This window comes from Eleginops maclovinus, chromosome 3 (assembly GCF_036324505.1).
Source record: "Eleginops maclovinus isolate JMC-PN-2008 ecotype Puerto Natales chromosome 3, JC_Emac_rtc_rv5, whole genome shotgun sequence".
NCBI classification, from domain to species: domain Eukaryota; kingdom Metazoa; phylum Chordata; class Actinopteri; order Perciformes; family Eleginopidae; genus Eleginops; species Eleginops maclovinus.
In genome coordinates, this window is record NC_086351.1 from 14,375,685 (window position 1) to 14,398,099 (window position 22,415).

Consider the following 22,415-nt stretch of genomic DNA (forward strand, 5'->3'; position numbering starts at 1 on the left):
AAAAATACCTCTGCAATGTCAGTTTTACTTGAGATAAGACATTAGTGTAGTGTTTTCCATGGCTATCAGACTAAGACAGTCCTACTGAAATACAAGGTTGCCCTCTGGTGGTGATAAAATGATGACTGCCAGCATAACAGACAAGTCTGAGAAAGCTAGATTTTAAAGACGGGCCATCTTTACAGTCTAATGAATCAATTCATATGAATACACATTGAATCTTCGGACTGACAATGCAAAAAGTGTAGGATTCAAACTAAATCCAGCTGGTTTTCAGAATAAAATATCTTAATGACATTTTAACTTCAAAATCCCTCTGAGGTTAAACTTAATGATTAGGGTTTCATTTGAAATTTAAAAGGTCCTTACTTTGCTTCCATATAATTCATAACCTTTGAGAAATAAAAAAGGAGGACTTGAATTTACTGTAACACTTTATTTTCTTAAATACAACAGAATATTAGTACAGTCACAAATATTTTTTAAGAGGCAGAAGACATTCTGGTCCCTCTCATCCTGCTTTCATAAAGGGATAAAAGGGAAACCTTGGATGGCATCAGAGGCTATGTTTACACACACATCCACTTATGCAGTGAGAGTGCTGGCAATATTCAAGTTAACATCTTTGTTGGGTTTAATTGGCATGCAAATAAGATCATCTGTGACAGAATATCTACTTTTCCTCCGACCTCTCTTTCTGATTTAACAAATTCAGTAAATATCCAATAGGTGGGACAGTAGTAGTAATTCAATCCCAATAGTAATATTTTTGGTGGTTATGATGGTCAGGACAATGAATACATGTCACAGGAATGGCTGATGGGAGGCTTACAGGCTTCATTTGCCGATTGGATATCATTAGCCCATAACAAAGGCTTTCAATAAAGCACAAGCCTCGTGTGCGAAAGCATTATTATTTTCGCCAAATTATTTAAAACCAGGCACAAGGGAGGTTTCTCCGGTATAGTGTCAGCACAAAACCAGTATAACTACCTTAATGGCAAAAACCTCCATGCATGTAAACATAGCCAGTGTTGTCAGCTACAGTATGTACAGTGTTGATTTCAGGCAGTGCATGATGAGACCAGGTCAATAACGCCAACAGTTAGAAATGTTCATATTTAGCGGCGTTAAGGTTAAATCTCACGGTAACATGTTTGCAGTCAGGTCAGGACATCATTTAAATCAACTTCTGTCAGTCTGTCTCTGAATTCTTCTCTCAGTAGTACCGTCACTGAAGCATTAACAGATTCATTGGCACATTAAACACCATCATGAACAGAGAGTGCTATAATGAATATAGATCATTTCTGACATTTAAAGATTTTGTGAGGTAAAAATCTAAGCAACATTATCAGTGAGCCATATCTGTGTGATATTTTTTATAACAAAAGTCATCAAACTAAGAGAAAAGAATAAGTATAGGGACTCTTCAGTGTAACAGTGCAGCAGTATGAACTTATGTATTCATAGCCATTTAAAAGGCAGCAGGACACTGAACACAAAATGCACTCTGAATGGATGCATCAAGACAGTAATGTGCCGTTTCTCACCAGAAAAAAGATGCATTCAGTTCTGAGTGCAATTCGGTGGAGAGAAAATGGGATGCAAACGACTTTCAAAAGAAAAACAGCTTATTTACAGGGTAAGAAAGAAGTGCAAGGCTAAGCTTTCATAGACATTCACACACTTAATATCCACAGTACTAAAACACATGCATAGAGGCACATACATATTCATCATACAGAAGAAAACATACTAAAAGCAGAAAACCAATTAAAAGCGCCTTTTGTGACTCAGTTCTGATCAAAAGACAATGAAAACAATGACCGCAAAAGCTTTGACATCATGGGATGTGAAAAGGCAAAAGCTGAAGTTCCAGCCCTTTGAATAAAAAAGATCAACATTGTCACAACAACAAAGAGACATCAGTAATTTTCCATCCAACCAATACTGAGTGCCAGCCTCATATTCAACATTATTCAAGAACGTTATGACCCAAAGAAAGAAAATCTGTTCTTCTGCTTTGTAGATAAGAGGTACAATATTTGGTTTGCAAATTTGGGTTCTCAACTTTCCCAGAATATGTTCAAACATTAGTGTTGCAAAGTGTTAGCGCCTTAATAAAATTTAAACACAAACCCCTGCTTTGATCTCTAAAGAGAGGGGCAGGATCAAAAGTGTCAGAAATGTACCGTATATCAACACCAGCAATTTAAATTGGGTTGGAATTGATATCTGACTGAATATACAAAGTGTTATGGGAATGTGTTTATAAAAAAGAAATGCTTGCATGATTTGAAATGCTACAATATGATTTAAACAGTCAGATTTCTCTAAATACAATTTGAAATACAATTTGGTAAAAGGCATCTTAAGAAACTAGTCTCTTAAATTTCCTGCTCTCCTCGGCAGAAAGAGTATTTTTGTACGGATGAGTTAAACCACTTTCTTTTACACTAAAAACAGACTAACAAAAGTCGAGCTGCAGGGACCGTTTCCAGTGTATAAATACCACCTGTATTGCCACAGAAAGATGTTAATCCCTTTTCTTCATTGTAGTTCACAAAAACACACCTTTAATCACTTGTTTTTTTTCGCTGTAATTTGGCAGATCACATAGAGAAGAAATAATAAAGTCACTATCACAAACTGAGAACTTTCATAGACGATAAAATTAGATTTTTTTGAATGAATGTTCACAACCGAGTTAAATAAATAAGACTTTAATTTTACTCATTTGAACTCTTAGTCCTCCTTCTCGAGCAGAGAGGCACGGACACGATTGCGCACATAAAAAGCGGTAAGAGCACTGCAGCAGGCAGTGAAGATGAAGAGTGCAACAGCGTCGTGCGCGAGATCGCCGTGAAGCCCCTCGTAGAAGGGCCGGCGCTCCACAAAGTCTGTTTTCAGCGCCTCGATCTGCGTCAGTGTGCACACCACCACGAATATGTGAAAGATCTGGTGGCCCTGCCCGATGAAGTCACACTTCCCAGGGAACAAACTCTCTGGGTGAGGGCAGCAGAAGAAATAGGCGCTGACTAGGAAAAAGACCACGTGATACAAATGGTACGACACAACTGGGTCGGAGCAGCCCTCCTGGTAGCAGCTGTAGATGCGGTGAACCACAGGGCTTATGTCTAAACAGTAAGCTAAAGCTGAGGGCACCACTTGGCAAAGCTTGATGGCGAACTTTGGCAGGTCAGGGCTTGCGTATTTGCCATAGCAGCAGCCGAAGCAGGTAAGCCAGGCCAAGAATGCTGCAGCCGGCAAAAAGATCCCTTGCACTTTAGTGTGCCACTCTTTTTCTATGGTGTAGTAGTAATGCGCCAGGGCACTGCCGTACTGGTAGACAGCCACCCCAACATAGTCGAGGAAGTAGAAGGTGTAGAAGGAGAGCTCAGACTTGGCAGAGAGGAGATGAGCGAGAGCGCTGAAGGAGAGGTAGGTGAAGGCTGCCAGGAGGACAATGAAGAGGGGCTGAGCGTGAGGGTCTCGCAAAAAATCGACCGTCTCGGACATCTCCTGCCACTTCACCAAGATGATGAACGCGGCCAGCAGGTGGGTCCACACATTGAGGGACTCGTTGTGCCTTTGGAAGAGGGTGAGGAAGTAGTAGCGCCAGCTTTGATCCGGCTGTCGGTAGCCAGTGAGGATGTGGCGCTCGCGGAACACCCAGGGAACATCGGACACCTTCACGGTGCAAGGCAGCGTGGGGAAGGCCGACTCCAGCAGCTGAGGGATCTGACGCAACTGCTGCACGTTGATAAACAGGCGGCCAATCTGCTCCATCACCACCGTCGCCATGGCAAACTGGAGGCAAGAGAGGAGGGTGGGAAGGGTGAATGAACAGTCAGTTAGTCAATATCTGTCAGGCTTTGAGCTACTGTCGTCTGCAGGTGTCTCTGTGTGCAACTGCTCATGAATACATTACACTGTGTGTTCCTGCAGTGATACTACTATCGAAAGGAAAAGAGTAGTGTACTGGTAATGTGATTAAAGAATAGAAAAATCATTAATACAACGTTATCAGAGGGGAAAAATGTCTGGTTCCAGAGTTTGCCAGTTGTTCCCTTTATATGAGTCTTAATTGAATATCTTTTGTTTTGTAGTCGTTGGAACAAAACCAGTCATTTGAAAAAGTAATCTTTAACTATGGGAAAATGTAATAGGCAGTATTAACTCAATACAATAATAACTATTAATTGCCACTCCCAGTCAGAGCTGGTTGATGTGGCCAGGGAAAGAGAAGTTTGGGGCTCTCTGCTGGAGCTGTTACCTCCGCGACCCTGACGGATAAGCGGGAGAAGATGGATGGATGGATGGATGGATGGATGGAACTGCAACCCTAAATTGAGGTTACTTAAAACATCTGGTCAAATGACAAATAAATAATGGATGGGATGCTTGAGGACATTTTCAATTATAGTTTCCCCTAAAGCTTCATTCATTGATTTGTATGCGTATGTGGGGGCAGTAGAGCAAGCTGAACAATTCAACATTTAATTATTATCAGTTTGTTGTAGCTAAAGTTTCAGATCAATACTAACATTCATAAAGTATCAATGTATCTGTACACAAATACAACTCCAATATTCTCTCTTCTTCTAGCTCTGTTTTGGTCTCCACCATCCAACTCTACCAACTGTCTGTTTTCCAGCTGGTAAATGCTCAACAATGGTAATCAGTAAATCACTCAAGAGTGCGCCTTCTTGGTGATGGGCAGGCAGCTTACTGTTGGTTTATTACTGAACGAAGCTGCGGCATGAATCGAGGTTGATGAGAGAGAGAATTATTATGGACAAGAGAACAAAAACAAAAAGTCAGACAAAAAGCCTTAACAGAGATTAATATCAGTGTTGACCATGTGTGACACTGATGGAAACCCTTATACACATGTGCCATTTTGGTCCACTGTTAACAATAAAAATACTGATTAGTGCAGCTTTAAGGGTTTCCATTTGAATACGTTTGGTCGGCCATCTGATTGGTGTCTCTGACAACAAAATGCATTACTTTGAAGGACTGTCGCACACCAGAGGACCTCAGGTGCAATAAAGCTCTGACCTCAACTGCCCTGATAGTCATAAATTCTGCCAATGAGGCCCTCTGTTTCAATTTTCAGTATTGGTAATGGCAAATGAGAAATTACTTTCTGAGGGTGCAGAACTTTACACAGAGTCAATATGTTTCAACAGTGTCCGTGTCTCATTTGTGTAGCTAGGATATAACAATCTTTTTTTAACGCAAAGGGGAGTGGGTTTGATGCTGTAAAAAAACAGCAGGTGTCTGTTCTGACTAGTCCAGTTTAATGCAAACAGATAACAATAGGCATTAATGTATAAACGTTAGAAGATTACAGGTCTTTTGCTTCCAAAGATATTTAAATTCAAATAGTTGCAAAATCATCAGAACACTGAAAAATGACTCAAACCTGACCTGAGGGTTGTTTGGATGTAAATAGATTACAACAAAATAGTTTTTCTCAGTTATTATAGTTTTCACAGATGCAATTAATCTGAACTATACAAATTGTACAGATTTTTTTGGGGGGGTGGGGGGGGGTATGAGGTCTTTCTTATATATACATGTATACATTTGTTACACAGATTATTGATTTGATGTGGCCACATATCTTTCTGGGTTGGTGCACTTTATTGAGATGTATGGAGGGCTGAGAGCAGAGACAGTCGCCTCACAGAGATGAGGCTGTGTGGGATGAACACAGGCCGAGGTTCAGGAGGAAAGGCGTGGAGTGATGAATGGGAAGGGATTACGTAACATAACCCCATCCGATGTCCACACCCTCCTTTTCCAGCAAGGGTTGCTCTCCTTTAAAATATTTATAGCGAGAGAAAGATGCTCGACTACAAGAAGGAAGGATGTTTCAAATTGCATGTATTAAACCCAGGCCTATATGGGCCTGTTGCAGCGAATTCCCATAAGCAAATCCGCACCTGATAGACATGTCGGTTAAAATGTGAGATCTGGTGTCCGAAATAAATTTGCATTCACCCTCTCTTCAGGATTCAAAGCTTGCTACGAATCCCCGTGTGCAGTACAAGCCTTTGCTGTTTGCTGTTTAGCGTTAAATTAACAAAATGCCGCTGCACATTCATGAAAACTGACGTTCGAGCTGCATCTGATCGTATTTCACGCTGTATGCCACATTATACCGGAAAAGATGCATAGCCTTTCGAGACGAAATTAAACACACTGATGCAATACACATACCTGTATATGGTAGAGTCAGTCCAAAGCGTTGAGTTTAGCAGTCGGTGAAATGTTTAGAGAATATATATAACATTGTTTGAAGACGGAGAGAGGATGACCGTGATGGGAGCAGCGCCTGGCGGCTTTCAGCGCGCAGCTACTGGGAGGATACAGGCAGTTTGACAGGCGGGTCTTCTAGCCAATCAAAACACATGGCGCTGCTCCTTCCTTCTGCTTCGCACAGTGTCTCGACCAATGATAGCGATCGTCTGGCCTATCAGCCAACCCACTCTCAACTGAAATTCTTCCACGGCCATATGACTGTGACACTCCCATGAGGCATTTCTATCTTATTAGGACCCATCAGTTTTTTTTTTAACTCAGACCTATGAAGTATGTATATACCTTTTCCAAAGCCATTGCTTTCTACTTATCATACTCAATTAGTAACCTTATTTTCAACTACAAAGGGGTCATCAAACAAATTGCAATATTCCCCAAACCCTCTAGAAAATATTCCCACAGTAGTTTACTTTATATAGAAGCACTTAACCTATCATAGACTAAAAATACTCCAATGGAAGTAAAATAATTCATAATGACACTAGGTAAAACTGAATAATTATCAGCAATAGATAGGTAGATAGAAGATAGAATCGGAGGATGAAGCCCTCTTTATTAGCCACATACATGCACACAGCAGAGCACACATAGTGAAATTGGTCCTCTGCATTTAACCCATCCTAGTACTAGGAGCAATGGGCAGCTATTGTGCAGCGCCCGGGGAGATAGGTACTTAAAGTATTAAAGTAAAGGTTCTCATGCAGAATGTTTAAAGTGTTAAACTAGTAAAGAGCATTATATTGATCTGTTTTCATTAGTACCAAAGAATCAAAACATGTTGCATTTTGTTCAGGAAGTTTATCTTTGAGGATCCAATTGTAAATAATTTGTTTACTACTTTGTAGATTTGTAGTATAGTTTTGCAACATATTATAAAGTTACATCACATGCTTCAAGTACAAGTAGTGACTATAATTGTCAAATAAATGAAATGGAGGAAAAAGTAATGTACTTTTATGAGATTGGGAGGAGTAGAAGAATAAAATAGCATAAAATGGATGTCAAATGGTAGGCTACTTAAGTACAGTACTTGAGTAAATAGACATAGTTACATTTTCTCCAATTCATATCTCACATGCATGTTTCAACCTGTGTCTGTAAGGCTGTGAAATCCAGCATACAATTCTTTCATCATATCTCTATAAAGTTTGATAACTAAATGGGATGTATTTTCATGCAAAGCTTGTAGATACTGAATTTGGACAGTGACTTTAATGATGCGCATTAAAACTTAAACTCATATAATGTTTAGAAAGTACCTCAGAGCTACAATTTTAAGCATGATATCATGTACGTTCTCACATCAGACATGTGGTCAAAAAAAAATGTATAGCCTATGTTTTCTTTCACTTATGTAGCATTAAGAAACAATGTTAACGTTGTTAGTCTCAGGGTCTTCTGTAAGATCTGCATGGTTGCATAAATCAAACGGCCCTATATGTATTACCAACAGATAGATTTAGGGTGTGGCCAAAATAACATTGAATATGTTAAAGGCCTCCTGGGTGTTTATCCGGTCGAGGACAACCTATGTCTTTCCCTGAGAAAGGCCAACATTAGTGTGAAAAGGTGTCTACAGAAGCTCGGGACATGATCCATATTATGAAATAGAGCAGATTAAATTGTTGATGATAATGAATTGGTGAAGTCATGAAAAGTCATGAGCAGGATTCCAAACATCCAGGACAGGCTGAGAAAGGGATCTTGGAATCTGGCCAGCCATTGTCCCCTGTTGCCGTGCGAGGAACACTGCACTATGGGACAAGCAGCTTTCTGGGCCAATGAGTGCAGCAGTTTCTTCCCAACTCATGACAAAGATGGGATTGTGAAGCATTGTGTGGGGGTGTGTGCATAGTAATACAGACTAGGCACACACAAACAACTATTTGTTGATGAATATGCCATTATTAACATTATTTTAGTGTGAGTACAAAGTATCATATTGAACAGGGGTGAAAGGGACTATAATATAATGATTTCAGCTACAAAGATTTTTGGGTCTAAGCACAGGATGATTTTTCCTTTTATTTCTTATTGATGTTGCAAATATTTCATATAAATGTACATTACACTTCATTAGCATTATCTCTAATACCTCTTATTTTAAACTTCTCCTTTAAATTAATGCAAAACTTATGACATTATGATTATTTTAATGAATGAAATGCAGTTAGATTTACGAATCCATAAACAATGTCACATAAGTGCCTGCCTATTAAAATGTACAGTAGTAGCTAATACAATAAAATCCTGGCATCCAATTTACTGTACATGCTCTGGGAACTAAACAAACAGGAGGAGCAGCTTTTAGAAGAATCGCTGAGCACATACAAACATAACTGCTCTGTACTCGACATTGAACAAATATAACTCGGCATCGAGTGACATTTCCAACATTGTTGACAGGCTAAACACTGACTGCAAATCCGTGCAAGTTTTCTGATTAATAACAAAACACCCTGCGGCTCACCTGGCATGTGGGTGTGGCATCATATCCGTCTGAAAAATGTCTGTAATATGATGCAATGATCTGCTTTAGGAAACAATCATAGTGTATGCAAAATATCATCTCTGGATGAATCTTAAAGAATGTAATCGCTTTCTGGACTTGCTGTTAAAAAGATGAAGAACACCGAGGCACCATGTCGTCGTTTTTTTTATAACCCTCCAAAGCCATGTTCACTACAAGAACACACGACAATGTTATTACTCTGGCCACTTGTAACAGTCAGTGCTCGGCACATTTAATTGTTTATGCACGATGATATCACTGCTTACAAGTGAGTCACAGCTGTGATGGACTGATAGATACACACTGAGGAAACATAGTAATCTATGAATTGTGAAATATTCTAATTATTCTGTTACAGTAGTTCATAACCTTTTGGGCCTGTGTGACCCCTTAAAGGGAAGCAAAGTAAACACTCACCCATCGTCATTGGTTCCATATGTGGGTTAAGGACAAGTGATGTAAAGTTATTTTCTCCTTAGTTTATATGATTAATTTGATATTGTTCAAAGTAAATTAGAGATGCAGTTATCTGTTTTAAATTATGTTTTATAATATAAACATATTAGTCAACACAAAGGCCTAGCTGAGCTGTCTGTGATAAACATTAAACGGCAATTAAGTCAGGCAACCGCTTCCATCCAAAAGATGTTTCTGCAAAAACCTTTATATAGTTAAAAAAAAAGGAAATTCTTTATCTTTTAGAATAAAAAAATCATATTAAGATAACATTTGTTAACAATGGAATCATTACATAATCCACATCAAGTTGAGACTAGGAATTCACTTACTTACCCCATTGTACAATCTGTAAACTCAATATGGGATCGAATGTTCCATGGATCATCGTCTACCCTTGATACTTTAAACCATTGGTTCCCATCCTTTCTGGATTGTTTAGCAATCACTCTTACCTTTGGGTTTCAAAAGTACAACCACAGTTCACAAAAACAAGTTAAGCCCCTCAAAAATATTTTGTGCCCCCTTGAGATTCAGTGCTTACAAAAAAATATCACCAACATACCTGACAGCCACTAGATGTCAGTAGTCTCAAAGTTTTCTCAAAGGTACACAGCAGAGATTCATTTGGGGATATAGACTTTAATGGTTGAACCTTGGTCTAGTACAGTAGCCTATATTCAAACATGAAACATTATTAACAGTGCAAGAACACTATTATATGATGCATTTTAACAGTATAAGGACCAACTTATTGCAATGACTTGAAAAAATATAGTGTGTAACACAAAAACGACCAAATTAGCTGCCAAAAACACATATCGGACTATATCCACACCAAAACTAACAGTGAGTACCTTTTGAACAGCATTATCAGAACTAGCACAACAAATGATATAAGGGGAGTGTGATTTTATACAAAATAAAGCTTATTTGGAGATGTAAAGACCGTTTCCAGATCATAAACAAATTAATTCTCGCCCTCTTTCATTGCCTCTTTGTTCTTCCTCACTTCCTCGAGCTTCTTGTCCTGTTGGTGATAAAAAGCAAAAGCATCACAACACTGTAGCATTAAGTATTTCAACATTAATCATGACATTGGTTGATGTGCCATTAGGAGCTTACCTTCTCCTTGAATTTCTCATTGAGAGCCGCCATCCTGGCAGTGCGGTTCTCCTTGTTTGCCTCCATCTTTTGAGTGAGTTTCTCCTGTGCTACCTTGCGTAAGTTGCAGTCTTCTTCTAGGGCCTTCTGGACGACTTCTTTCCCGTGCTCTCGTTTCTCAGCTAGCTGTTTCAGAACATCAGCCTCATAGCTCTGACAAAGTGACAAAAGGAACTTTTCCAGTAAAAACCTGAATCCTAAACCTACGTGCAAGGCTTAACAGCTCAGTTAGAGTTTTTCACACGGTTAGCAACTTTAATATTTCTGACAATACCTTGCGTCTATCTTCTGCAGCTTCCAGTTTCCTCTTAATCTCCTCCAGTGATGTTGTCTTTTTCTTGAGAGGAGACAATGGAACGCATTTGGCCTCTGGAGTTGAGGGGCTCAGGATGACCTCAAATGCCTGACCGCACGCACGCTTGTTCAGCTCTTTCACTTGGATGTCTGTAGAGTTGTGATAAGGTGAAGGTCACAATTTAACAATATTTTAATTTAGAGTAATACAATAATTAACTTGCTGCTAAACTACATCAGCGCTCCACTGAAATTCTAAGACAGTGTGTCCATTGAGATTTATTGTCTGACAAAGGAAAATTAAAGGACTTCAAGCTGGCCTCCTGCTGCCTCTTTAGGGGGTCACTGCTCTGCAGAGGGGTCACATGAGAACAATGACCCCTGCTGTGAGGCAGCATTTGGCATTTCCAATGAAGGGGAAATGAAAACAAGATGTATTGTTTGACTGCTGCTGTATAGTTTTTGCAACTAGCTACACCAATACCAAACAGACCAATCGACTCCAGTGACTTGTATGAAGTGGAATAACGTGTTTGAGTCGTGCAGGCACTTTCTGAGCTCTTAAAGACAAAGCAAGTTTGCTTTATAATATTTTTCTGGTGAGAAGCTCTTCTCTTTAACAGTTATATGCAGGTTTTTCAACATTACACATGTGAAATTGCATACCAAGATCATTCATCTCCATAATTATTTGTGTAGTTTAAACATACCTCCAAAGTTTTCCATTTCAGCACAAATTGTTCGTCTTTAATACCACTAAAAACAAAAACATGACAGAAAGACAGTATTATAAATTAAATACATGATCAATTCGACAAACTAGAAATGCTTTTATCTTTGGTTAGTCAACTGTTCACATATTAAAGAATGCTACTCTTTTCCTCTCATTAAGATCAGTAAAAGCAAGTACAGCAATGGTGCTGCTTAAGGCTTATGTTTTGATAGATAATGGGTCAAGCATGTGTGTATGCCTTTTTAAAGAACAGTTAGGTTTCAAAGATTCCCTCTTCTTTGTTTTTTAGAATCAAAACACAGATTGTTTCAGGCATATATGGTCTTATTTGTTTAGGTTGTTAAATACATGTGGATTCAATTATTGATCTCAGTTTTAGATGTGCATGGCAGTATGGTTGAACGGAATACATTATACGTTTAAATAATCTGTCAGGGTACAACATGACATGACTTGTCAGGCAGAACAAGTTCTCCACCTGATGCCTTAAACTAAAAGTACAATGTTAGCACGTGATATTCACACAGTGCAGGGTCTGCATCATGGCAATGCGGGATAATCACGAGGGCTGCAAATGCTATAATTGTGAGTGCACCATACAATGAAAAAATAAGGTGCACACATGTGTTGTTATAAAAATGGCGGGGGCGGGGCAATAGCACATCTGTACAAGACAAACATACACACTTTAAATACTACACAAAAAACTCTTTCTAATCGTTAATTTGATGATGAAGCGATTAATAAAATTATGAACAAAAGTTGACCTCACTATAACATTTAGCAATAAAAATGTACCAAATTACGAAATATCGACTGAAAATAATACAGCAAGCAAGCTGTTTTAATAATCTAAGCCTATGATCAGATGTTTTAATAGCTTTTTATAGGCTTTTCGAATTGTAACGTAGCTATAATATTAACATTGAATTGCAAGGCGGCCATAACAAGATACTCTGTAAATTAACTTTACTACAGTTGACTTATGTGATGCTGAACAGAGTTCATAACGATGCACAGTGTCCGAACTGACCTTTAACTCTAACAATACAATGTTTGAATGGTCTGAAAGCCTGATTAAACATTAGCATAATAGCATTGTTCTCACCGTCAAGTGCTGTGCTCCAGTTCAGCTGCAGAGCAGACCTTCTTCTTCTCTGTTCAGACTTTCAGACCGCCAACATCTGCAACCGGTTTTCGCGCGAAAACCTCCCGACCCTAACCGTCACCAGCAAAGTTTGCATTCATTGGTCCAAATCCACCAATCACAGGATGTGTTTTTAATTCTACGCGGGCGGAAAAAAACAGACACAAATCTGGCTCAAACGTCATGGCTGTGAGAGCAAAACAAGCCTCACAAGTCCATGCTTTAACTAACATTATGTAACTGTCGATTAAATCATCCAAAAAATATTTGATTCGAGATATGTACTTCAGCAAATGTTACACTGAGAAGAACCTGGCTGGTAAATATTAGTTTAAATGGCGCAGCAGAGCTTGATTGTTGATTATCTTTCAAGATTCAAGATTCAAGAAGCTTTATTTATCCCGAGGGAAACTGAGGTGTCTGGGTTTATTAATAATTATACAATATCCATTAATATCAATTAGCTCCATTCAATATGGGTATTAAAGTGTGAAAAATACTAATTTTAAACTTAAAAAGGAACATACATTGAGATAAAAATGTAAACTACAAGTAATGCTTTTTCTGATTGAATGAACTAAAAGGTTCACTGAACTTAACAAAAGTGTTTGAGACATCGTAGATATATGTTTAAACACTTTAGCTATCTATCCAGGGACTGAACCAGCAACACCTTGTGGCCTGATGTTTCCTGACACCAAAGACTGCTATGTAGGGTCAGGACTAACCCTTTATTGAACTGGGAAATTGACCATGTCCTACTCCTTGTCCTGCTGCTTATTTTATGCACACAGGTCCTCTGGAATGGGGATCTTCAAAACCTCATCCAGATATTGTGCCGGGTCCACAAAGACTTTTTTCAAAGATGAAGTCTATAAGGTCCTCCACATACCCTGTACAATATTCACAAACACTTAGTTTAGCTTTTCATTCATCAGTAATTTGATAAAAAAATGTTGGTTTGTACATGACCAACGCACCTGCTGACTGCCATTTCCCGGGTCCCGGGTTTTGCGCAGTGAATACAGCCAGTTGGGGTAAAGGTTTCCTCCTGTTTCTTGATATCCTGTATGGTTCAGGAAGGAGGTCAACTTTGCAACCTTCTCTGGTCCAGTGGTAGTTGTAGCTGTGATACAGTTAATGTGGTCTTATGTTACTCAGAGAAAAATGTCTAAGCTTTTGTGCATTCCCCTTCTTGAAAAATAACTTTCTCAATGTGTTTGATGTCACAGAAACGGGTGATGTTGCTTTATTTCAAGAATGTCTGTATTTTCAGATGACAGGAGGTGACAACGCAGTCCAGTGTCACACCATGTGCCTCCAACAATGCCAGGCTCCTCTTTGGACTTTCCTTTCTCATGCGTAATCCTCCACCAACCTAATTTCTCTGTATAAACATAAAATGTTTATATATGTAGCTAGACAAACATGGTAAAAATTTAAAAAAGGAGCAAAAACTTGAACTAACTGAATATCATCAACAGTCTTGAGGTCCATCGTGGTGTAGCTGACAAACTTTCCTGGTTGCCCTGTAAAAACATTGTTATAATATTTACATTATTAGGTGATGGTTTAACTACTTATTGACTGGAGTGTCATGTTTCTATGGCAACCTCACTATCAGGTTTATAGAGAAGTAAAAACATGTTCATGCTTAATTCAACAGTATATAATAGCTTGAGAGGCAGCCCTCATGTCACCAGCTATCACTTAGTCTTCTTAACAAAGTCGCTGTAGAAAGGCATCTTATGTGTATGTTTTCCAAATGTTCACTACAGCTGGCTCTATGAACATTCTTGCATGACGACGAAAGGTGTCATTGAAAAATCTACAGCAGCAAGGCTTCGAAGATCTGTTTAAAATGAAAAAGACAGTTTATGTAGCAGCATTTTCAATAATTTGATGTAACTAGCTGCTACAGATTCAACAACATTACATAAATATGTATGATAAAGTGTTCTGCATTCACCTTAAAGTTTGAAGAAAGAGGCACCACTGAAATACACTGCTGCAGAGAGCTGGAGGTTCCCGGCTGGAGTACTTCCAAGAACAGGTTGGCTATTCCAGTGCCTGACAATGGGGGCAAAGCTGTTCCACTGAAAGGAATGTACCAATCCTTTGGGTCTTAACATCACAGGTCTGCTTGCACACAGGAAACTTCTCAAACAACTCCAAAAAGCAGGTCTCATATACTGTGGCTTTCTAATCTACGTGAAGGAGTCGGACTGGATGCTTTACTACTGTAACACAATAAAAGTTTACGAGCCATGGTGCAATTTTATCTATCTACCAACTGATCGAGTGTCTAAAATAAAATAAACACTGTGGTCAGTGCAAGGCAATGTAGTTTAACATTGAAAAGGATCAATTGAAGTGCCCTACAGTATATACAGCCACCAGACACTTCTGTGAAATCAGCATACCCTCTAGTGGTGAAAATAAGTCACAAACAGCTCACCAATGTTCTGACAGTTTACATGTGGCTGCAGCTGCTGGTGGGATAGGTGGTGTTATGTTGGGACAGGATATGTTATGACACAAAGAGACTCAAAATGGTCCCTCTTCCTTCAATTCATTAATATGTTTGAAAATGTTGTATGTAAACACTCTTAACTTTTGTGTAAGGCATGTTTGTCAGACCTACACAAAGTACTTTCTTTTAATTGTATTGTATGATAATTATTGACTATTGATTATTCTGTTCTTTACTTATAACCATCTACAACCTTTCTTTTGGATCTCCACAAGGAAATGTAACCCCTGTTAATATTCTCTGGGGCTGTTCTTTTTTAATTTACAAAAATATAAAACATTTTCCATGTCCAAGTGGTGAATGATTTCACTAAGCCTACTCTCAATCCTTGCTAAAGAATGGATTTTGTATCTGGCACTGACATATTTCATGTTCCTTGTTAGATAGGGTCTATTAATAACCCAATCACTGTTGGCTCCTCACTGAGCTGGTGTACAACCAACAGCAGGGAGCTTTGAAGAGGCTTCTTTCAGCACCTGACAGGCTCTCTCTTGATATCCTTGTAGTTAAACAGACATTCAGCTCCTGGGATACTGAGCGAAAGGACAGATGGTTGGTGTCAAAGTCCCCACACAGATAGTTTCCTGTTCACTGTACCCTGCAGACACAACTTACAAATATACACATAAACCATGATGTGTTGTTGGAAATAACACCATGCCACAACACATTGACAACACAAACATGTGTCGTCATATCTAAAACTGCAGCACGTATGTTTTCCAAATCGCTTGTTGATGGGCCCAGCCTCCCACATTTGAGGTGTTTTATGTGGAAAAGCGTGTCATTTGAGGTAATCGTGAGACTTTTATTTTGAAAAGTGTGTCATTTGAGGTAATCGTGAGACTTTTATTTTGAAAAGTGTGTCATTTGAGGTAATCGTGAGACTTTTATTTTGAAAAGTGAGTAACTTCCGACTGGTTGTTTTCTCCAGGCAATCGAAAGCGTACAATCGACAGTACTATCATATCAGGAGTTTCATGTGAAAATGGGGGCTTGTCTGGCATTATGCTCTTTAGCCAGCTGTGTAAGTATTTATTTCATTATGATTTTATCGGCAGGCTTTAGGTCACTCTCGTCGTCCAAACCTTAGGTGAGCTAAACTAAGCTTAGCTAAGCAATGAATAGCTAACGTTAACGTTACATTAAGCCACAACATTCGTTTAATGTTGATTACCTTCAACATTAAACCAAACCGACTAGAACAAGCCGTACTGGACATACTATAATACAATCCATTTATAGGAAGTTGTCTTAGCAATATAGTGAATCAGCAGTGTGAATAATGATCCAGGAATTGTCAGAACAGGCCACTTGCTATATCGTTAGAACCATTGCACCTAGCTAATGTTGGATAATGTACATAGCCTCACCCAAATATCGGCTCACATGCAAACACCGTTGGTTCAACCTGATATGCTTTTGCTATCTCCATTCTAGGATGACAGCAGTCTGCTCGATAACACAGTAGTGTTACTCTGCAGTTCAAATTGGCTAGCTACGTCACTGTCAATGTCAACAAAAGATGAAATGCATGTTTGTCTTTCTCTGTGCTGATTTCTCAAAACCAAGTGGAAGTACAGCTCTTGCTACATTTTCTTTTCAAACTGGCAGGAACACAGGCCTGTTTTGTTTTATTTTGAAATTAACTAGTTTTAGTGTGGGGTAGATGCTTATCCACTTGAATCAATTATTGGAAATTCACCATCATGTTAAATAATTTACCAGCCCAGTCTTTCTAATGGAACACCCAAAGCTTTAACCCTCTGTGTTTTCTCCCTCCCACTCGTTTGCCATCATTTCTACCATTCTCAGGCGTCCTGTCTGTGTGGCTCAGCACCTTGCCTTCTGTGCGGCTGCTGTCCCTCCTCCAATAACTCCACCATCACACGGCTGGCTTTCTCCTTCTTTTTGCTGCTTGGGACCATGGTGTCTGTCATCATGATCCTTCCTGGAATGGAGACACAGCTCCGTAAAGTAAGCTCACTCTTCCTTTTAATACGATAACATGGCACTGTTCGGGGTTATGTATTTGTTATAAATGTTTTGTCAAGTGCTGTTACTTGCAGTTGAAGTTATATCATTTTTCTCATTCTTTCTGACACCTTATTTACACATTTGTCTTATGACCTTTTGCGGCTCCCTAGATCCCAGGATTTTGCCAGGGAGGAAGTACTATACCTGGTTTCGAAAACCAGGTTAACTGTGATGTCATTGTGGGCTACAAGTCTGTGTACCGCATGTGCTTCGCCATGACTTGCTTCTTCTTTCTGTTCTCCGCCATCATGATTCGTGTCCGTAGCAGCAAAGACCCACGTGCAGCTCTTCAGAATGGGTTAGTGCTTTATTAGGCTGTATGGAATATATGTGTTATGGGATGTGCTGCTTCAGTCTGTCTACTGAAGTGATGGTGGGTTTTTTAATGTCTATTTCCCAGGTTTTGGTTCTTTAAATTCCTGATCCTGACTGGGATAACAGTGGGAGCTTTTTTCATCCCTGACGGAACCTTTCACACTGGTACTAACATGCTTTGTTTTAATACTATAAACAATAATATACTCTATATAATATATACTGTATATATGTGTATTTCTGATCAACAGTTTTAGGAAACAGTATCAGCTGTGTTTAATTTCCTCTTCACAGTGTGGTTTTACTTTGGAGTGGTGGGATCCTTCATCTTCATTCTAATCCAACTTATTCTTCTCATCGACTTTGCCCACTCCTGGAACAAGGTGTGGGTAGAAAATGCTGAAAATAGTGACAACAAATGCTGGTTTGCAGGTACAGTGCTCACTTGAAAGAGGGACATCATGTCATTTATAAAAATATGTGAAATAATAAATATACACTAATAATATTTGAATAGATTAGACTGATCTTCTCTGCTGTCGAAACCAGTAGAAGTATTTCAAGTTTGAAGCCATTCCTGTTGATTTATGTTCATGTCAATTCCAGGCCTGCTGTCTTTCACCTTCCTCCACTTTGCACTGGCTATCACTGCTGTGGTGCTTTTCTTCGTTTACTACACACAGCCTGATGACTGCACTGAGCACAAAGTCTTCATCAGCCTCAACCTCATCTTCTGCATCATCATCTCAGTCGTCTCCATCCTTCCCAAGATACAGGTAAGTTTTAGTCTATGGCCTAATCAAAATTAAACTATGTTTAAGAAGTACATTTTTTTCAATCTCATTTTTTTCATACGTTTCTGCAGTGTATAAATAGGGATAGTTTAGTTTTGCTCTTAAGTTAATAATAATAATACATTTTATTTGTTAAGCCTCTTTCATACAAAACATGCAGCCCAAAGTGCTTCACAAAAAGGGAAATACATACTGTAGAAACTAAAGAGTATAATGTAATATGAAAAGAGATGTTCTTCAGCATCTTTATGGATAACCTGAGATAGTTAATATAAGTTTTAGTTGGATTTTTTTATAGACAAACTCAACTGTACATCCTAAGCAGTTATTTCATTTTGTTCTTGTTGTAACAGGAAGCGCAGCCACACTCCGGTTTGCTCCAGGCTTCTCTCATCTCCCTGTACACCATGTATGTCACTTGGTCTGCAATGACAAACAATCCGAGTAAGTGCCTTGCTGTCTTCACAGTCCACAGCTCCTTTCTCTTGCTTCTGGTTGCATCCTCAGTTTAGATCATACTCACTGTTTTCTGTCAATATATGTATTTGCCGATTATTTGCTGCAGCATTTTGATCATTCTGGTGAGTTTTCTACGGCATTTTATAGGAACAAATGGCTTGTTTTGCTAAAAGCTAGCACGCTTTCCTTGTCTAATCTCGTTAGATCTGCCATTCCTAACTGAATGGTAACAATGGGCAAGATTGTGTTGAAACTAAGGTTACGTTTATCTACACATAGGAGAATTAAATCCATTCAGACACCAAAGTGAAAACGATCTCTGGGAACAGATGCTTATTTGTTTCAAACACCTTGTGGAAGTTCCCTGTGTAGAGGAAAACAGTGTTTGCATATTCATGTCAAAGTAAGAGACATGAATGTAAGAATTGCAAATCATGTAAACTAGGTTATACAAATATATACAAATCTCTAATCACAATTTTAGCTGTTCGGGAATCTTCAGTGTCCAAATTTCAGTTATTACAGGTGAAATAAAACACTTCCATTACAGTCAATACAAGATTATCTTTAGTGTACAGTCTCACTATGTAATGATGTATTTTGAATAACTTAATAGTATATTTAATGTCTAATTCACATGTTCTCTGTTGCTTCAGATCGGAAGTGTAACCCCAGCCTGTTGAGTCTGGTGTCGAACGTCAGCTCCACCGAAGCCTCCGGTGACCCAGGACAGGTGCAGTGGTGGGACGCTCAGGGCATTGTTGGACTGATCATCTTCCTCTTCTGCACTCTCTATGCAAGGTATGTTAAAAACCATCACAGATTAGATTTTATATTCTGTTTTGCGTTATATTTTATTGTTGTAAAACTCTGGCTCCGTCTCTTCTCTAGCATTCGGTCGTCCAGTAACACCCAGGTAAACAAGCTGATGCAGACGGAGGAGGGCAAAGGGTTTGGTGGGGAGGGTGTGGTGGGAGAGGATGGCATACGCAGGGCCATGGACGATGAGGAGGAGAATGTCTCCTATAGCTACTCCTTTTTCCATTTCCACCTCTGCCTGGCCTCTCTGTACATCATGATGACTCTCACCAACTGGTACCAGTAAGTATGTCTCACTTTCCGATTGTTGAATACAACATAAGAGGCCAATAGGATAGAGAAGAATCCTCCTGTCCTCCAGACATTTTGGCCTGTAACAGCAGGAAAAAACAACTTCCAACAATAATATTAAAACAGTTGCATTCCTCTTTATTATTGTAGTTTTAGGGGTCCTGGTACTGTGCAAGCTGCTCTCACTAGCATGGTTTACGGGGACACCTAATGGAGCTAAACCATCTTTGACAGCATTTATTTAACCTGGGATTTCTGTGCTTGATTCCAAATCAGAAAGTCTAATGGCCCATTGACTAGAGGGTCACTGGGGATCAACAGATAAGATTTTTGTTAGATTTTGTTTCAGAATTCTTCCTGGGGAAAAAAGCAATACACATATTGATATAAGAGATACAAAAGCGAAATTTTATTTCCAAAATTAGCAGCATTTAAAATCACATATTTGTTCATATGTCTTTGACAAAATGATCAGTTGTGAGCCAAAGTTTGGATCCTTCTGAGATGCCTAAAAGTCTTTGAAATCAGTAGCTATCTGAAGTTGTTGCACATGCGTTGTAGGCCTCCAGTATGGCCACCAGAGGGCACATTGCTTCACCTGAAACTATCTTTTGAACTCAGCTTGAATGTGATTTTCTCAATTCAGCTCAATTTAGGAAAAAAGTATCCAAAAAGGCTGCATTCATAGCCCCATCTGAAAAATGTATATAAATACATTTCAGTACATACATTTTGTGTTGTTGGTTTGACTAAATGTATCCTTTGTGTCCTCCCTCAGACCGGACACCACCACGCAGGCCATGCAGAGCAGTATGCCAGCTGTTTGGGTGAAGATGACCTCCAGCTGGCTGGGCCTCGGGCTCTACCTCTGGACCCTCGTAGTCCCTCTCATCTTCCCTGACAGGGACTTTAACTGATCACCTGGTCCCTTATCTGTATTTGGTTATGTTTTCTTGCCACAGTGATTTAGGCGATATGAAGGATACTCTGAAGGAAATAGAAAAGAATGGTATAAAGGAAATACCTTTCTATTTTTGTTTTAATCGCCTTTGCTGTTTTTGTGCTTGTGTTATTTAACTTCAGTCATTATGATTATTTAGTGAGACAATCCCTACAGGTATTTGATATTTGTAAGTAGATGTTAAGTTAGTCTGACATTTTGGCTAGAACTTTTTTTTTCTTTTGCCAATTACTTATCTTCATAGGCAACTACCTACCCTCCCTACCTTCTGCCGGATGTATTCCGAACTATCACAACAACAAGGCACTTAGTCGTTACCTCAGACACTTCACTAACATATTACCTTTTAAGGGCCTGTGAGTTCAGTCTTCTGATTGGCCAGGTCTGGTGTCCTTGATTAGCTTGACTTATTTCGTGCTGGGGCTACCAGGGGAACCCCTCTCCTGAGCCCCAGAGTGAGTTGAGTGTGAGAGCTAGATAAGACTAATACGACACGCCCTACACATCATAACAGGGCTTCCCTCTTGCTGCTAGGCTGAATGCAAATCCACGTCATACCACCTTGAGCCAGGGAGTCCTAATAGACCACCAGTGTAATCTCAGCTCTTCCTCTTCTGCTCCAACATAGGATCATTTATCTCCGGTGCTAAGCCTTTCCCATGTCTGACTGTGTTCAGCCTTTTACTGCCAACGGGCAACGCTCTGTACCTGTATAGCAGCCTGTTTGCAGCAGGGAGACATCTATTGATCTATAGCAGTCAGCATTATGCGATATGCAGCGGTGTGGCTCGGCGTGATGTCGTGAACTCCATAGTGCTTTCACAAATGTCATTATTTCAAGATTGTTGCAAAGCATGTTATTGAGATGAGGAGAAAAAAAAGGATGTTCAGTTGTTGCAGTTAACAATTGAATTACAAAACATTTCAGGAGAAATACATTGCTGTAAAATGGAACAGTATGTAAGTGGTTGTGATAGCGGTACGATAATTGTATGCATAATGTTTTAGTTAACCTCAATTTAAATAAGAACGAAATAGGTTGAAAAAAGGGCATATATTTTGTACAAAAAGTCTTTGGTAAAACCCTGAAAAAGTTGTTATGTTAAAAATATAATGTTATGCTCTTTTCAAAAAAGTCTTTGTCCACAGATTGTCCTTTTCTCTGCATATGAGTAATGTGAATGGAGTTTTACTAAGTGCTGTGAAATTCAAATCTTTTTTAATATTAATTTCTTTATTGAATCTGTAAAATGTATTGTATATTTCATCATTATCCCCTCTATATTTAGGCACAGTATGCCAAATAATATTGCCACAGTCTTATATCAAGACATGTACCATTTGGAAACACTACAAAGTGCCTTTCTATAGTCCTGCGGCTCTAAAAGAATTTAACACTAATACTGACGTGTACTTATTACGCCTTGCCTTACATTGTGGTGAGTCAGTCATTGCATGCCAATAAGGGATATGCCTACTCCCTGAATTAGTATTCTAATCAATGAATAAACATTTGTTTTTAAAAAGATAGAAATCTTTCACTTTCTTTGTCTCAATGGAACCT

At 39.1% G+C, this 22,415-nt stretch overlaps 3 protein-coding genes across 3 annotated transcripts; 1 reads left to right on the forward strand and 2 right to left on the reverse strand.

Moving 5' to 3' along the window:
• Positions 1 to 421: 421 nt before the first annotated feature.
• paqr7b (progestin and adipoQ receptor family member VII, b) lies at positions 422 to 6,369 on the reverse strand. Its single transcript, XM_063878799.1, has 2 exons — positions 6,235 to 6,369; positions 422 to 3,813 (listed from the first exon to the last, which is right to left on the reverse strand). Exon 2 carries the CDS (start codon positions 3,805 to 3,807, stop codon positions 2,749 to 2,751), a length of 1,059 nt encoding a protein of 352 aa, XP_063734869.1. The 5' UTR covers positions 3,808 to 3,813; positions 6,235 to 6,369; the 3' UTR covers positions 422 to 2,748.
• Positions 6,370 to 9,926: 3,557 nt separating this feature from the next.
• On the reverse strand, positions 9,927 to 12,738 carry stmn1b (stathmin 1b). The gene is made up of 5 exons (XM_063878800.1): positions 12,604 to 12,738; positions 11,473 to 11,518; positions 10,743 to 10,912; positions 10,430 to 10,621; positions 9,927 to 10,334 (listed from the first exon to the last, which is right to left on the reverse strand). The coding sequence occupies exons 2-5, from the start codon at positions 11,486 to 11,488 to the stop codon at positions 10,275 to 10,277; spliced, it is 438 nt and encodes a 145-aa protein (XP_063734870.1). The 5' UTR covers positions 11,489 to 11,518; positions 12,604 to 12,738; the 3' UTR covers positions 9,927 to 10,274.
• A 3,327-nt stretch (positions 12,739 to 16,065) lies between these two features.
• Positions 16,066 to 22,385, forward strand: serinc2l (serine incorporator 2, like). Its single transcript, XM_063878798.1, has 10 exons — positions 16,066 to 16,202; positions 16,991 to 17,152; positions 17,323 to 17,510; positions 17,613 to 17,692; positions 17,822 to 17,959; positions 18,134 to 18,303; positions 18,675 to 18,765; positions 19,437 to 19,581; positions 19,672 to 19,881; positions 20,669 to 22,385. Exons 1-10 carry the CDS (start codon positions 16,164 to 16,166, stop codon positions 20,805 to 20,807), a joined length of 1,362 nt encoding a protein of 453 aa, XP_063734868.1. The 5' UTR covers positions 16,066 to 16,163; the 3' UTR covers positions 20,808 to 22,385.
• Positions 22,386 to 22,415: the final 30 nt, after the last annotated feature.